This window comes from Dipteris shenzhenensis, chromosome 20 (assembly GCF_047967505.1).
Source record: "Dipteris shenzhenensis isolate YYH24624 ecotype China chromosome 20, Dip_SZ_1.0, whole genome shotgun sequence".
Classification (NCBI taxonomy): Eukaryota; Viridiplantae; Streptophyta; class Polypodiopsida; order Gleicheniales; family Dipteridaceae; genus Dipteris; species Dipteris shenzhenensis.
In genome coordinates, this window is record NC_141615.1 from 40,001,501 (window position 1) to 40,017,067 (window position 15,567).

The window sequence follows — 15,567 nt, forward strand, 5'->3', positions numbered from 1 at the left end:
CACTGACTTTATTTATATGATATAGGAGCAGGGTTCTAGGTAAACTTCCAAGTGTTGCGAGTGTTTATGCAGGCCTGGCCTGCAAGAACTTTCTACCGTTGAAAATTGACGAATCCATTGGTTGTACAGCAGACTGCAAGGGCTGTTTATATCAGAGCACCTGAGTCAATAGCTGCTAGATGTCTTGTTTTACAAGGACAATAAAAGTAGCTGCTCTTTTCTTCTTCTTCAGTCTAAAGGACATCACATAGCTTTGTCAAGCCGCATCATTCAGAACATGATCATAGTCGATCATGCACCAATTTCAATTCAAGCCATGAAGCAAAGAACACTTCCTAAAGAGGCCAAAATCATAAACTTCATTCACAAAAAAAATTAGATCCAAATTGGGCAACAGCAGCAAGCATAAACATTACCAAATACTGAGTGGGGTAGTTCCCATGATCCATGAAACTTCTAGATAAAACAAGCTGACGCATTGTATGCATATTGCTTACGTTAAGAAGCACTACACAGAGATGCAGCTGTATGTACAGTCAACTGCTGCCATCCCTGAACTTCAAAAACGGCTTGGGTTTCCATCGCCGATATCATTTTCAACATTACCATGGTCAAAAGGTTCCGTGTGTTTTGTTATTTGCCATACAATTTTACACCCTGTTATCGTCAGAAATTGCTGCTTTTTGTTTCTCTCCACCTGGTGTAGTTAGTTCCTGATCCAAAAAAATGACAAAGTCCCTTAGAAAACTTGAAGCAAACTATATATACATTTGTGAGACTTAAATAAATCCAGTTGTACAAATTTAGATTTTTTAGCAAGCAAAGCAACACTTGTGTCGTCATCAGTGCCCAAGCATAAGCAGCTATACTGGGTTTCTAAAGACCCACAGAGTCTCTTGGGCAAACCTAGTGCTTACTAAAATACGTCAAATAAACAAAAGAGAAAGAAAACAAGAAATAAAGAAGAAAAGAAGAAGGTGACTAAGCAACAATAAACAAGCAAATCAAGAAACAAAATCTTCCAAAAAACAGGAATAAACTCTCTCTCTCTCTTATTTAGAACATAAAAAACTAAATGGACCCCTTACACTTATGTACCGCTTCCTACAAAGATGCAAAACTACATTCCTAACTTAGAAAGCACATGCATACTCAATTTAACTCTCTTTTGAAACTAAAAGAAAGACGGGCTACTCAGCTCCCCGCTTTTTGTTATCAGCTCCCCCTTCTTTTCATGACTGAAGGTGGCAGTGCCGTCAGGTGCTACCTTGGATGGACCTGTGTACCAGATCGGTGTGCTGATGCGGAACTAGACCTGGTAGAGCAAAAGCCACTGGATGAAAAGCCAAGAAAAGACTATGACGACACCAAAGTATTCCAGAGGGCTACGACACGGGAGCTACTGGAGCATCTTCATCGACGGATTGGGATTGAGCCAATGTGGATCGGTGATAGGGGGTGTTGGATTAGGGTTGTTCACCTCCCCACCTGTGATCCCCCAAATGAGGAGTGCATCGGGGGAGGGGGGGGCGGGGGGGCGGTCTGTAGGACAATAGGATTAGTCATGGGGCTGCCACATAGGCAGCACATGAGTTGCCATGTGGGCAGCAGACAAAAGACAGGAGGTACCTCACAGAGGAGAGCCACCATGGAGGGCAGTTCTGGCACAGAAGTATGCTTGGCGATGACAGGACTGCGCAGGAAAACCAGCAAGCAAGGGCTGCGTGGCCAGGAGGATGATGTTAGCAGGGCAGATGTTAGCAGGGTGCACGCACTGTTTGGAGCAGTTCCCGAGGTCTGCAGGAGGCCAGCAAGAGGCGGAACGGAGGCAGGAAGAAGCACAGAAGAATTGCAGATGTTTTGGGCCTGGTTTGGGGCAAAGATCTAGGCAGTCCAGCAAAGGCTTTCAAAGAAAGCCCTGAAGGGTGTTTTTAAAGCCCCCCCTCCACTCGGCTAGTAGGGGGGATACCAGTCGGCTGGTAGGGGATAGCTGGTCGGCCATTTTGATAGGGGTTCAGCCCCTATAGGAGCAGCAAGAGAGCCTTATATTCAGGCGGTGAAGGAGGCACAAAGAAGCTGCAGACTAAGCTTGAGGTGCTGACTACCCGGACAGCAAGGTGGAAGGGATCACTGGACAGAGAGTCTACATAAGCTCAAAGCACGCGGGCTCAAAGATCTAGAGGTGCCAAGCAGATAGTAGGACGACTTTTGGTAAGATCAGAGCACCACGGTTTGGTGGGACTCCACATCTCTTTTGTATTGTGTCCGATTTTGGACGGACGGAAATATATCATGTGGCTTTTGGTGGGACTCCACATCTCTTTTGTATTGTGTCCGATTTTGGACAGACGGAAATATATCATGTGGCTTCTATACTATGGTTGTGAAGTACACACAAGTTAAGAAGTTTGATTCCGTAGTGAAACACTTCCGCGTGTAATTACTGGTCTCATCTATCAGTCTTCTGCTGCGTGATACCCTCTGGTGGGAGTTCCATTTCTAACATGTTGATCGTTCTTTTGCAAAAAGCTTTAGTTAATTTTGTATGCTTGTACCTTGCAAAAAGACGGCCACCGCAAGAGACATTGCTCACCTGTTCACTCGTTACTGGTACACCATTGGCGGTTTACCTCGCACAATTACCTCATATAGGGCCCCTAAGTTTACTTCACACTCTTGGTGAGCCTTGTTTCATAATTTTGGCACAAAGTTACAGCTATCCAATGCATTCCACACGCAAACGGAATTTTATAATTAGCTAGCATTTGATGTTCCCGAAGCATACTATCATGATATACAATCAAGGTGGGAACAATAGCTTCCATTAGTGTAGGCCATCCTCAATGACATGCATTCATCCAGTATTGGTCTCACACCTTATGAAGCCGCCTTCGTGCAACGGTTCTCATCCCTTTCAACTCAGATGGTTTCTCTGTCTCTTGAGGCAACAAAATCACAGAAACTATGGCTGAGAACACTAAGTTAGTTAAGAACCGCGTAGCCAAAGCAAAAGAAGCGTACATGCGCCAGTCGAATAAGTCCGCCAAAGATGTCACCTTGAAAGAAGGAGATTCAATCTATTTACGCATTGTTAAGCAAGGTTGAAGCAGATATTGGCAAACTAATTGGAGGCTATGCATCTACCACCAAGTTTGGCTCGATGAAGGATTCTTCTAGGAGTTTCCCTAGATAATGGTGAACTACTTGAGGCTAAAGCATCTAAGGAGGCCGGAATGTGACATGCACTTGGACTGATACTAAGAGTAGGAAAAAGACCTACATATATTATGCCTGACTCATCTCTAGACTAAGGCTCACAATTACGACAAATCACCTAAATAGGGAATTACTGCTCTACATTATGCACTTGATGAGCTTAGTGTGCCACAACGAACCCTAGTGCATGGAGGACTGCATAGGTTAGTTAGGCTCGAGCCTAGGATAGTTAGGTCTAAAGTGTAGGTTAGTAGGCAAGCCAAATGGCCAGTCTCGGCTTGACCAAACCAAGTCAGACCAGGTTGGCCCAGTTGGGCTGACCAGATCAGCTGGTCAGCCTGACCAAATCGGCAAGTGGCTGACCCAGTCGGCTGCTGCAGGCCCTATAAAAGGCGCCTCGACATCCCATTTCCATCATTTAGTTCCTACCATTCCAGCCTGCTGGCCACACGATTCTAGCCCTGTTCCCAGGCACAAATCAGTTCCAGACCCTCTCCAGTGAGAGCAAACATCTACGCAGCAGTGGTGCACCTTGGACAACAGCAAGTGGAGGCATATCCAAACCTGTTTCAGCAGCCTTTTTGTAACTCATCTCTCAGTTCATCTCTTTTCTCATCTGTCCTCGATCATTGGCTGGAGATACACCACAAATCTGCATCAAGTATACGCTCAAAGCAATCATGAATGTATGCTGAAATATTGTTCGTTTCACAATATGCTCTATGGCAAAAACTGACAATATCAGCTCTATTGTAGCAAGACTGAGCTGACGCTGAAATGTCCTCATGGTAAGGAATGATCTACTGATCTGAATTGGGATAAACATGTAAGTTAGAGAGCAAGACATTTCTCACACTTCCTTTTCATATCATTTGCCTCTAGGATTGACTCTGGACGGAGGTTTTGCTGCACCATCATCAGTTAACTATTTCATTTCATGCTAGTAAGAGGATTTTCTAGGAAAACAGGAACACTTACAACTCATGATTCCATTTGGTTTTCAGAAATATGGCAAGATAATTGCCTATGTGAAGCTTTGCTGAATCAGGCCTTGGGGCTTAACAAGGGAGGACTGAGAACATGGGGGGATATGTAGAACCGCAGAGAGCAAAGATGGATGCGAGAATTAAGGGAAACATTTAGGCTCAACAGGTTTGACTTTCTGGCAATTCAGGAAAGAGTGCAAATATGGGGCACAGATTCTCTGGCTTGGATGGGGGATAGACAGATAAATTTATCAGAGAATTCAAACGGCCAGGACAACCAAACTTACCTCCAATTCCAATCTTCACTTCACCCTCGGGAAGTGGTGGACACCCTTAATAGAATTTGAATGGCAAGGACAAACAAACAAACTTCCAATTCCAATCTTCTCAGTTTACCCTCGGGAAGTGGTTGACACCCTTGATAGAAAAATGGCTAAGCATCCAGCCAGTACATGGATTGCACGCTTTGGGCATCTATGGGACAAGAATATCCCTGAAAAAAGAGTCATGCTTCTTGTGGTTAATCATGCACACAGGTGTTTGCAGAATGTAGGGCTGCATCCATAGGTAGAGGAAGCAACATCTGTAAGAGCTGTAAGAGAACCTGTGAAGATTTTAGCTCACCTGTGCATGAATTGCAGGCTTTCAAAGGTAGTTTGGAAGAGAATCCATTAGCACATGTTACTCTTATATACCTTTGTAAGACTAGAATAAGTCCAATCGTACAAATTTAGATTTTTTTGTTGTTCTAAAGATAAAAAATAAACACAGAAAATAAAAGAGAAAATGCAAGAGAAGAAGAAAGAGGTAAACAAAAACTTTTATGAAAAACAAAAGGAAGACATACTTAGCAAGCAAAGCAAAACTTATGTCGTCATCAATGCCCAAGCATAAGAAGCTATACTGGGTTTCTAAAGACCCGCAGAGTCTCTTGGGCAAACCCAGTGCTTACTAAAATACGTCAAAAAAACAAAAGAAAGAAAACAAGAAATAAAGAAGAAACAAAGCAAGTGACTAAGCAAAAATAAACAAGCAAAGAAGACTCTGCTGACCGTCTGAGCTCCTGCGAATGCCCCCTCCCCTCCCCCGCTCCCGTCTACCCCCCCCTCGCACTGCGCGGCCCCCTCTCCCCTCCCCCTCCTCTCTCTCCACCGCCTCCCGCCGCGCCCCTCCATCCCCCTCTCTTCCTTCTCCGCCCGCCATCCCCCCCCCCCTCCTCCCTTCTCCGCCCCTCCGTCCTCTCCCCACCTCCCCCCCCTCGCGTTGCACTACCACCCCCCCCGCCCCTTCCTCCCCCTCCCCGCTGCTGCGCAACGCTGCCCCCCCCTTCCCCTCCTTCCTCGCCTCTCCTCCCCGCCCCCTCTCGCGCTGCGCTGCCACACCCCCCCCCCCTTTCCTTCCTCCTCTTCCCCGCCCTGCGCTGCGCTGCCCCCCCCCCTCCCTCCTCCTTTCCTTCCCCCTCCGCCACTCGCTCCCTCTCCACCACCTCTCCTCCCCCCGCTTCCCCGTACTTCTCCATCCCTCCCTCTTTCCTCCCCCGCCTCCATCCCACTCCCCCCTCCCTCGTCTCTGCCATTTCCTTCCCCCACCTTTTGGAGCATTCGCAGTTTGTCGGTGCGGTATGGCGGCCGTGAGCCCGGAACCGGTGGCCCAGACAGACCCCCCCCCTCCATCAGCCTACCGCATAACACTGACAGAGCATCAGGTCTCCTTGGTGAAGCAGGCCGCCACGGACTTCTCCCAAACATCCGTTTATGGGAGAGTCATTGGCTACGCCCCTTCACGAGCAGACATCAAGGACTGGTTGCAGTCCACCCTCTACCTTGAGGACAGCCACATTGAGGAGGTTGCACTCACGGGACATGGTATCTTCTGGCTCAAGCTCTCCTCAACACAGGCTGCGAGCGATATGGTCAGACGGTCCCCTACTTCTGTGGGTGGGAAGATCATCCTTATGGTCCCATGGTATAGGGGTTTCAGTGTAGCGGACTTTGATGCCCGCTTCCGCATTCCTCGCCATCCAGTTACCCTCATTTTCCCAGGCCTCGCAACCGAGCTTCGCCCGATCATCAAGGACCTGGGGGCGCACTTTGGCTGGCTCATGCAGGACACCTTTGTTGATGCGGCGGCAGCCCAAGGGGTGCCACGTGTCAAAGTGGTAGTCCTAGATCCGCACAGTATCCTCGGAGTTCGAGATTGGGACGGACACACGTGTGGTGACGCAGCGCATTATGGTCACTGGTCGCCCAGATCAGTGTCTGAGATGCCACGGCTTCGGGCACCAGGCGTGCTCCTGCTCTCGCTTCACAAGAACAGAACCTCAGATGGCCCCCATCCAGGCAACTCAGGATCCCACCCGCCAGGCATCGACACCCCCTCCCGAAGGGGAAGGCTGGACTGAGGTCAAAAGAAAACGGAAAGGAAACAAAACAGGACCAACAAAGCCTTCCCATCTACAGCAAGAGCCCCCTGTGGTCACCAACCAGCAGCAGCCCGGTAAGGGGAAGGAGAAGATCAGCCAGCCTCCCCCTCATCCTTCACCCCCCCCCCCTCCCCCCTCCTCCTCGGTCCCCTACCTCCCCCCCCTCCAGGATCCCCCCCAACACCTTTGGTTTCAGCCCCCCTCTCTCCCTCGAGCATGATCCCGAGGGAACCCCCCCTCCGCCTGCGCCACCTGCGGCCGTCGCGAAGCCAGCACAAACCTCCCCCGTGCCTATCCCTCCTGCCCGACGGAGGGCAGATGGCCAACACCACTCCAGCTTGTTCGACAGCCAGCACCCCTCTTTCTGGTTCAGACAACTCATCCTCGTCCCCACACCCAAGGGCAGCTCCTAGAGCTCTACCTTTGGAGTTTTACCGAGCAGGACCTTGGGATTATTTGGATGCAGCGAGTATTGGCTCCTTCCCTGCATGCCTAGACATCAACATCTTCTTCCTCCGAAAGGGGGCGGAGGGTAAGGTGTCCGTCCTTGCTCCACACGATGGTCCTAGCTATTCCTTCACTATCACCAGTGACGGGAATGAGCAATGGACGAATGAAAATGTTTGGGAGACGATTCGGGATCAGTCCCAGAAGCAGGTGCACAACTGGATAAATAGCAGAGCAACCGAACTTCTTCAGCAGCAGTGGAAGGAGGGTGACGTTCGTTTGAGATGGCGCCACAACGCCAAACGATTCCGCCTTTTGGTCATTATTCGACCGCCTCTGGAGTGGATCTACGCGGAAAGGCTCCACCCGTGGAGGACCTCAGAGGTAGTGGGCTTCTACAGTATTTCCCTGGCGGAGGCGTCGAGTTGGTTAGAGAGAGCTTACCACCATGGGACGAAGGGCCTCTCCCCTCTATTGAAGGTTTTAGAGGTTGGGTCCGATGATCCGGCCTCTCCTTCGAAACCCTCACAGAAGCACCTTCGTCTGCACACTGGACATCCTCCGACCACCTCAACATCAACCGCAAGCACACATCTGTTTGTGGCCCATCTCCCCTCTTCATGAGTATACGCATTATCTCTTGGAACGTCAACGGGTTCCACTCATCAGGAACCCGTGGCCCCAGGAAGATGGTGCTCAGGCAGGCGCTCCAGCCAGCCTTGGTGGGAAGGGTAGATGTGCTCCTATTGCAGGAACACAAGCTTTCGGCTTCTCAGACCAGTAAGTGTGGGAAGGTCCTCACAGGACGCTCTCACACCTACTGGGAACCTTCGATTGGCGAGCAGGGGAGGAGCGGGGGTGTCTGTACCTCCATCGACGCTTCTCTAGTTCAGCATGTGTGTGGTTTTGGCACCCTGATCCCAGGACGAGCGCTTTGGGTGGGCTTGAATATTGAGGGATCCCGCATCGGCATCCTCAATATCTATGCCCCGACCAACCTCAGACGGAGAGCCGCTTTCTGGAGCTCTTTGACAGACTTATTGCCAGAGATGGATTCTTGGATTGTAGGAGGGGACTTCAATAACCTTGAGACCTTAGAGGATCAGCAGGGACGGCGCCCAGAGTTCCTCGGTATAGCTCAGGCAAAGCACGCAGATTGGGACTACTCCTTGTTCGCTATGGGAGGTTCGGGACAGCTGGAGGGAGCCTTCCTTTTGCAGATCGACAGGGACTCTAGACTTCTCTTGGGGTTACAGGAGGGAGGGAGGCAGACTTCTGGAGCGGTTGAACCAGTTCTATGTCAACGATTGGGCGCTAGACAGAGGTGGAGAGTCAGGAGTGGTTCCAGGGACGACCCCCTCTGACCATGCCCCAGTCATCCTAGTCCTGGACTCAGCCTCTCACTCCTTACCTCCACACTCGTACCGGATCCCAGACTCCATCTACTCCAGAGCAGCGATTCGCAGCAGGATAGTGGACCTGTGGGAGCAGGATTGGGACCCCATGGGGCATATGGCAGCTCAGGTAGCTCAGGCTCTTGCCGAGTCTAGTCTCATCTATCAGTGGGAGGCGATTCAGGTCAGGCAGCAGTGGTGGGCGAAGGAGAGGGGTCTCAGACGAGATCTCGCCTCGATACAGCGGATGCAGCAATCTTCTCCAGGCTCTGAGGAGCTCAGACGGCAGGAGGTTAGAGCCCGAGCCATGCTAGAGGAGATCACCCAGCGACGCTCAGAGTTCTCGTTTCATGCTTCCAAGTCCTTTTGGGCTAGGAAAGGCGACAGGATGTGCAGAGAGCTCTTCAGGACTCATGGCCACAGGTCAGCAGGGGAACAGCTCCGATCTCTTAGAGCGCAGGATGGTAGTGTCAGGACAAATCCAAACGAGGTCCGAGACTTGGCGACAGATTTCTACAGATCCCTGTTTCAGCAGGAGCCCCCAGACCCTCGTGCCCGCCGTTGCAGGGAGGTGTGGAGGTATACACCGTCGCTCGTGCAGCCTAGCATGAGTGATACCCTTCTCGCCCCTTTCACCGTGGCAGAGATGCAGGATGCGGTGAGCGCTATTGATGGGCAGAAATGCCCAGGTGAGGATGAGCTCTCTAGAGCTTTCTTCACCACCTTCTGGGAGCAGGTCCACCAGCCCTTGCTCGTAGCCTTCCACCATATCTTCTCCAGCGGACAGATACCAGAGAGCCTTGCGATAGGCTTGATCTGCCTCATCCCCAAAGGGGGGGACCGTCAGGAGATCAAACAGTGGCGCCCTATCACCCTCCTCCCAACTGCCTACAAAATCCTCGCCAAGATGATCAGTAGCCGCATCTGCCCCCTGCTACATGACTTGATCCATGACACCCAGACTGGTTTTGTCCAAGATCGCAGCATTTTGGACAACATTTTCACATTCTCAGAGGCGACGGAGTGGGCCCAGCACAGTGGCCAGCACCTTGCCATACTCCTTGACTTTGAGAAGGCGTACAACAGGGTAGACTGGTCCTTCTTGGAAGGTACACTCTCTCGGTTCGGTTTCTCGGACAAGTGGATCAAAGGTATTGCTAGCCTCTACAGGTCGGCCTCCAGCCAGGTTATCATCAGCGGCAGGATGGGGGAGAGATTCACCCTCGAGCGCTCGGTGCGTCAGGGCTGCCCGCTCGCGCCCTACCTCTTCCTATTTTTTGCGGAGGCCATGACTCACTTCCCACGAGCCCGTACCACTGGTCTTCGAGGGATGCGCCTCCCTATTCGGGACGATGCAGAAATTCTGGACTCCATGTATGCAGACGACACATCCCTGTATGTGCAGGATGATATCGAGTCACTGGAGCGAGTGAGACTGTCTTTAGAGGTTTTTTGCCTAACCACTGGGGCGAAAATCAACTGGCATAAGTCAGTTCTAATCCTATGGTAGAATGAGAAAGTCTAAGATCTGAGAAAACACAAGAATCCCCTCTTGAAGTGCAGTTCAGTTCACAAGAGTCATGAGGATAGATCATAAGATTGAAAACCATAAACTCCATCAATTTGAGTCAATGTGACGCATACGTATGATATTCAACATAGCATACTCAGGTTGGTGTCCTTTATCATAGATATCAACTTCTAAACCTAAGGAGGATTGAGTAATGCTAAGGTCCAAGAAACTACAATAGCTTTCAATTAAGTATACAAAACTGTCGAGGATAAATTCCTCCACCAAATGAGTTTGAATCTTGATACATAAAATCTTTCAAGTTTGGAATGCCTGGGACAAGTAAGTTTCAAGTAAGATTGGAGTACACTTCTTGTCTACACTCCTAGAGGAGCTAAAAAACTCATCTCTTCAAACCTAGATGCCCAATTCTTTGCAGCAGTTGAAGGCTTAGAACTAAACGGAATTTTTTATATTGCCGCAATTATTATCCCACATTCATGCCAACGGCCACAGCCAAGCAATGCCAAGTCTGGGAGCCTCCGGGAATGCAATTGCAAGAAATGGAAGTCTGTAGCTAGGTATAGAGATGTAATTTGGAAAATATTCTGATACTTGTGATGTGTTGGAAAGAGCACCCACAAGGGGTGCTGACAGATCGCCTTATTAGTTGTTTCTCACAACCCACGGATAGCCTAGCTAATTCTAGAGTTAAAAACATCTTCACTGATAGGAATAAAATGAGCCATCTTGGTCAACCGATCCACAATTACCCACACAGAGTTGTAAATAATCTACCATGGTTTATGAGATAAGAGCCAGCCTTGAATTAGCTAGTGGTTGCAAGTGCTGCAACAAAAAGCAGACCATTGAGCTTATCAAATAACGAAGCTTACTCTCACTCCTTCACAAATCCTCTTCAGTACTCAACTTAAAGTAACAAGGCTCAGATGTACCGCTAGGCCAAAAACAAGTCCAAAACTGCAAAACATACAACCCTGGGACTCTCTGCAAGGATAATCCTTATTTAAAGACATAGCTCCTCTCGTCCCATAAAACTCCCACCCCCCAAAACTTTGTGCAAAGGTGAACTCGATTCTACGCTTTGAGCAAAGATTGAGTTTTCATAATGAAAATTACTAAACGTACTGTATCTCATTTAATTTCACAAAGCCTTTTGCGTGTCATTGTCGCAGAATTGGAGCCCTTCAGTTGACTCCTTTGGTCATCTATGCACACAAAAAACATTGTCATGCTCCTGCCCCTCATCTCTCGTAACCTGAGGTCCCCAATTCTTCGTAGTAGAGCCAAGCATGTAACAAGTCTGCCATCCTCAAGGAAAGTAGTTGCGAGAAATTGCATTCCTGGAAAATTATTTTAATGCTTGTGTTCCTAGGGATTTGTGTGATGAAAGCAGTTCAACCTTCGATCTTCCCTCCCTCCCGTGTCAAAGAAAATGATCAAGCTCTAGCACCAGCAATTCCTTGGACCTCTTCTCCTATATTTTTTAAGCCTTCCTTTAAACTGCAAACACCTTTCTTTCGCCACAGCCTTTTGGCAGACAGAGTCAGTTGTGAGCATTTGCCACAATAATAAATTACGACTCACCTATTTTCTTGAAAGCGAAACAGTGCTTTTGGCTCTTTTCGCTTCTGCTTGTGCAGCAGCAAACTCTGCACCCCCATTGCGAGACCTCGCTTCCGCAAATTTTCCCTGTTCGTCAGTTCATCATTCAGATCAAACATTACCACCAGTCCTCAAAGGTCGCGCAAACTCGCAATCCTTAGAATTCCAAAGCAATAGGCGCTCGTGACAGGCTCTAAACCACCCTCCACCCCGCTTGCCCATACAACCTGACGCAGGGCCGAAGATCGTGTCACAATCGATCTTCGGGACGCGGCTTTAGCGGCCTGCGAATTCGACTTCCAAAACGAGCTCTTTATCTGGAAAAAAACGTACGAAAAGAGTTCAGAAAGGCCAAAATGTGCAAAATCATGCAAGCCAAGGAAAAGAAGAAGTGGGAAACTCACCGGGAGGCGCTGCTTTTTTACTTTCCCGGTAAGATTGACAGCAAGAACTGCAAGAGAAGCGAGGCGAGGGTAGAGCAAATGTGATGAATAGTCGTAGAATTGGGAGGAAGGAGGGAAATGGACAAACCTGCTGCCGATTCGGTGATGCCGATGTTGAAATCGAGAACGTCTGGAGGGGAGAAGATCGTGGTTGCCATCTCTGGTCTCTGGTGCTTTGGATCATTCACAACACAACTTTAGCCTTTATAAGGAAAAAAAAACGCCCTCGCATTTTTCAAGGGTCCCTTTACACCTGCTCTTGCCTCCCTTGGACGATCGCCTTCCCCTCCCTCCGGTGGTTCACACAACCTCGCTTATTTATGTCACCAACGTGTGATTGGTTCAGACCACCTGCCCGTCCCTGGAGGAGGAAAATAGCATTGAAGGATGGTTGTCGGTCGGCTGGCGATTATCACACTGCTCGTTTATGTCACCAACAAGTGACCGGTGAAGTAGTTGGAGGAGATGGAATGGGCCAATCATGTGGCGGCAGTTGGAGGAGCAGCCGACAAAAATCTTTCATGGGAGGGATTTCATGGGAAATTCTATTTCCCATATGCCAAAAAGAGGGGGTTTTGGGAAATTGGTGGGAAAATCATCCTACATGGACAGTCGAAATTTCCCACCTTTCTCCAGAGCAGTTGACCTCGATGTAATGGTGGGAAACTAGACCTTCATTCAACGGGACCAAGCATGCCAGAACACCGCCAGCATCATCTAGCTTCGTCTACTCTATGGCCTCGTCTACCTTCGTCGCATTGCCTACCTCCTTCTCGCACATGGCCTCCTTTGATCCAGTGAGTTTTAAAGTTTTGCATTCTCAATTCGCATGATATTGTAGCCACACGACATGGCTTGTCATTGGGAAAGATGGGACAATGAGTTTAAAAGGTACACAAAGATTGTAGGAACCAAGTTAAAGCAATCTGGTTTTTGAGACAAGATTATTGGTGATGGAGCAGAGGAACTGTTGTTTCACAATCCAATACTTCAGCAGATTCATGAGGTAATGCACAGAAGACCAAAGGTAATTCCACAGTCTCGGTTGGAGTTGGAGGGGCAAAATGATCTACATACCAAGGTCAAGATAGTGATCTAAGTAGATTGCTATCCCATGGGACCATCTATCCCTTTCTGTCCTCACATACCAACACACTCTTTTGTGCATGATTTTTCACTCTCATTGTTATAGAACATAGGGAAACATAACACAGCAGCGCATCTATCTTGCAAACCCATTTACACAAGTTGCAAAAGTTGGAGGGAAATTTTCTATGTTATCCAGCTTCAACACATTGCCAGTTGTATTTTATTGACTAACCACACACGAATTCAATTTAGTATCTTCAAAACTAACATTGAGTGCAGAAACATCTATTGTAAAACTTGGAATATATATAACATCTCAAGTTGCAATTCCCACAAGAAAGTGGGAAATATGTCCATGTGGTGGGAAATTCTCTTTTCTCCATATCCCGCATTTCCCACTATGTCATTAGGCCTTAAGATGGTATCCCTACACAGGGTGGTGTGAATCTAGCCTAAGGGTGTTTATATATAGCCCATGGGCATCTGGGCCATGGGTTGGACATGGGCAGGCAATCTTGCCCCTCTAGGCGCCCATGGTGTGTGATTCTGAACACCCTAAGGTAAGACTCATACAAATCCCGATGAGCACAAGAAAAAGAGGCATGCGAAGGAAGTGGCAGACTATAATAGGTGCATGAGAATGTTCACCGAAAATATTTTCATCCGGCCTCCCAAGACTGGACACTTGGCCTCATAAGACTTGAGCTCTAGATCATCCAATAGGAATTTCTAAGAGCACTCTACTACAAGTATGGCCCATAGAGCTTTTTGTACATCATGCGGGCATGTGTGAATGATAAAGCCACCTGGATGCATTTTCATAACATAGTTGTGCAAACATTTGTGAATCTAGCCCCGCCAAGTTTGGTTAGTAGGGGCATGCCCCAACATGGCCACCACATGGCACATGCAAGCGCATTTAGAAGGCAACCACCACCTACCCACCGATTTCTGGTTCATCCTGACACTAAGCCTGACTACCAGTAGTAGAAAAATGTTCTTTTGAGTCCACTTGGTGTGTGGAGCGATCATAGCCGACACATTGTCAAGCATGGGTAGACCTCAGGTGGTGTGCACAACCCTAAAGTGAGAAGCCAACAACCATTGTCTCTTTTGTCTTGACTTAACCTAATTAGTAACCACCATCAAAGACTCCAGTCCAAGAGAGTTTGATGAAATGTTATTGGCCCTGCTAAGATGAATGTGGGCTGATGCCCTTTTTTCCTTTGCTTTTGTTCAAGCTAACTCATTTAAAAGAGTGGTTAATGAATAATGAGATGTTGGGTATTGTGACATGAAGTTGGGGGTAATAAACTTCACGCACCTCTTCACTTCCTGCTGCTTTCGAACTGACAGCCAAAGATATTTATCATTGAGAATTTGAAAACAAACTTTTATGCCAAGATACCACACCATACTTTCCTCCCTTAGATGAGAATGAAGATGGTGACATCCCAAGTGATGTTGTAATCAAGCATAGGGAGAAGGAAAGGATCAGCAGAGGCCATAATCTCAGCGAGCCGGTCTGCACCAAAGAGAAGAGCGATACGTTGTTGAAAGAAGATCTTGCGGCTCAACATGACATGAACTGATATATATCGATGAGTTTGAAGGGGCTGATTGGGTCGGATGGGTAGATTCCGAGGAAACATTGCACCTCCTTCATAGACACCCTTATACTTAGCTCAAAACACTCTATGAACTGTCATTAGACACAAAGGCCTATAACTTTCAGTAGAGACATGATATCAGAGATTCAAGCACACAAAGAGATGCGCCTTGAGATGGGCTTCGCACTGATATAATTTCATTGAAAACAGACAGACGGTTGAAGAGATATGGACAGTTTATTGGAAGGGGGTAAAAACTGTCATGAAAACAGACTGTCAAACACAGAGACTCATAACATTTTGCAGCAGTATCTGATTCAAGATCTAAGCACATAGAGACCTGCGGCTTAAAGAGATCTTCGCGCTGATATATGTTTCGTAAGAAACAGAGAAGCGGCCAAAAAGTTATGGACAGTTTACTAGACGGGGGTAAAAACTGTCATGAAAACAGACTGTCAGACACAGAGACTCATAACTTTTTGCAGCAATATCTGATTCAAGATCTGACCACATAGAAACATGCGCCTTGAAGAGAGCTTCGTACTGATATAAATTTCATTACAATCGGACTATCGAGTGGAAAGTTATGAGAAAAACACTAACAGGGGGTCAAACTATCATGAAAACTACCCTCCCCCAGGCTAATTTCGCCTGAGCAGGATGCTCCCTCAAGACTCCACCTTCATCAACGATCCACCCCTCATAGATTTCGCCTAGAAGAGGGGAAGAAGTTTGCATGGTGGCTCGAGAAACAAATGGACCATGTATGCATAGTGAGCGGCCGAATAGAAAGAACTTTTAAGGCTTTGAAAGAAAGAAAAGGG

At 48.1% G+C, this 15,567-nt stretch overlaps 1 protein-coding gene across 2 annotated transcripts; it reads right to left on the reverse strand.

The window, feature by feature from the left end:
- Positions 1–454: 454 nt before the first annotated feature.
- Positions 455–12,283, reverse strand: LOC147889650 (uncharacterized). Of its 2 annotated transcripts, none has more exons than XM_087391770.1 (5): positions 12,133–12,283; positions 12,006–12,052; positions 11,829–11,918; positions 11,584–11,688; positions 455–713 (listed from the first exon to the last, which is right to left on the reverse strand). In XM_087391770.1, exons 1-4 carry the CDS (start codon positions 12,200–12,202, stop codon positions 11,584–11,586), a joined length of 312 nt encoding a protein of 103 aa, XP_087247896.1. In that variant the 5' UTR covers positions 12,203–12,283; the 3' UTR covers positions 455–713. The 2 variants fall into 2 exon arrangements, with proteins under 2 accessions (XP_087247896.1, XP_087247897.1); XM_087391771.1 differs by lacking the exon at positions 455–713 and adding an exon at positions 10,934–11,204.
- Between the last annotated feature and the right edge of the window lie 3,284 nt (positions 12,284–15,567).